The sequence below is a fragment of the Xiphias gladius genome, chromosome 24 (assembly GCF_016859285.1).
Source record: "Xiphias gladius isolate SHS-SW01 ecotype Sanya breed wild chromosome 24, ASM1685928v1, whole genome shotgun sequence".
NCBI lineage: Eukaryota > Metazoa > Chordata > Actinopteri > Istiophoriformes > Xiphiidae > Xiphias > Xiphias gladius.
Window position 1 is genome coordinate 13,757,977 of NC_053423.1, and position 1,630 is coordinate 13,759,606.

The window sequence follows — 1,630 nt, forward strand, 5'->3', positions numbered from 1 at the left end:
TCCTTACTTTCTCTCCTGTGTAGTCACAGCGAGCCAAAGGAAACATTACGCAAGCCACTCTCCCCCTGCTGTTGGGTAGCAGGCATGAGTACATATTCTATACACCATAAGAAAGCGCACAGTGGCGTGCAGTGATTTTGATAGAAATCACCATATCAATTTGTGATTCAGCTGTTTATAGTTATTAATATTTTCATATTTAAAGATAGAAAGAGAACATTATCATATTTGATCTGTTCCTCCAAAACAAATACTGTAATACCGTAGTACTTGATAAGAGCCATGAGTCCTGTATCTATATTCAGAAAGGCAAACACAGGCGGAAGAAATTCATTTCAACAGAACATTATTTAACAGTTTACATGTTTACTATATGTAATACATGCACAAAGATGGATCGGGGGGGTTGCTTTGGGGAGTGGGTAAGAGGTGAGGTATGGGGGAGAAAGGGGTAGAGGGTGGAGAAAGGGTAGGAATGGGGAAGAGGGGAGTGGGTAAGGGGTAAGAGGTGAGGGAGAAAGGGGTAGAGGGTGGAGAAAGGGTAGGAATGGGGAAGAGGGGAGTGGGTAAGAGGTAAGAGGTGAGGTATGGGGGAGAAAGGGGTAGAGGGTGGAGAAAGGGTAGGAATGGGGAAGAGGGGAGTGGGTAAGGGGTAAGAGGTGGGGGAGAAAGGGGTAGAGGGTGGATAAAGGGTAGGAATGGGGAAGGGGGGAGTGGGTAAGGGGGAAGGGAAAGGGGTGGGGGTTTCAGGGGGAGGGATGTTCTGCCGTAGCTAACCCCTGTTCTTCTTTTTCTTCCCCCTCTTCTTCCTTGACCTCTTCTCTATTTTCTCGTTCATTTGTTTATCTTCACTCCTCTTTGCCTCCTCCTCCACCCTCTCATTTTCTTTGTTCTTCATATTTTCTTCCTTATGAATCCTGTTCTCCTCCTGCTTGTTTTTAATCTCCTTCTCCTCCTTTCCTCCATGAATCTTCTTCTCCTCCTGTTCCACTGTATTGCTGGAAAGCTGCTGAAAAGATAAAAACTATTTTTTATTCAACATCCAAAAACAAACTCTCAATCACTCTGAAACAAGCCGGCCATTATTCTGAGGTGAAAGGATGATCTGAGGCATCGTACCTGAGTGTAGTGCAGGTTCTTCTCATTCTCCTCCTCCTGCACTTTCCTACTCCAGCTTTCCTCCCTCCGAGCCAGCTCCTGTTGCAGGCTGGCCTCCAGTGCTTCATACCTGGTCTTCCACTCTTCCTCAATCTTCTGTAGCTCTCTGTCTTTTTGATTGAGGAGGACCAGGCAGTCTACATGAGCTTTGGTGCGAGCCTGTCTTTTCTTTGTGAGTCTTTTGAGGAGCTCATCTTTTTGTCTGAGCTCCTCACGGAGCTGGCTCTCCTTCTCCCTCCGTCCATTTTCCACAAGGTTAAGTTGTTCCTTCAGAGCCTTGTTTTCCTCTTTCAGTGACTTTATGTCACTGATAGCAGAGTAGAGGGTGTCTCTGAGGCCTTGCACGGTGTGCTGCAGCTGCGCTGTTAAAGGCCCGTAAGAGGATTGCCTAAACTCCATTGGCCCAAATGCCTAAAAAATAAGAACATACATGTACTTCATGGCTAAAACTCCAGTCCCACGTTAACATAAC

At 46.2% G+C, this 1,630-nt stretch overlaps 1 protein-coding gene across 1 annotated transcript; it reads right to left on the reverse strand.

Annotated features, from left to right (window-relative positions):
• Positions 1-772: 772 nt before the first annotated feature.
• Positions 773-1,557, reverse strand: LOC120786425 (trichohyalin-like). The gene is made up of 2 exons (XM_040121869.1): positions 1,120-1,557; positions 773-1,006 (listed from the first exon to the last, which is right to left on the reverse strand). Exons 1-2 carry the CDS (start codon positions 1,555-1,557, stop codon positions 773-775), a joined length of 672 nt encoding a protein of 223 aa, XP_039977803.1.
• Between the last annotated feature and the right edge of the window lie 73 nt (positions 1,558-1,630).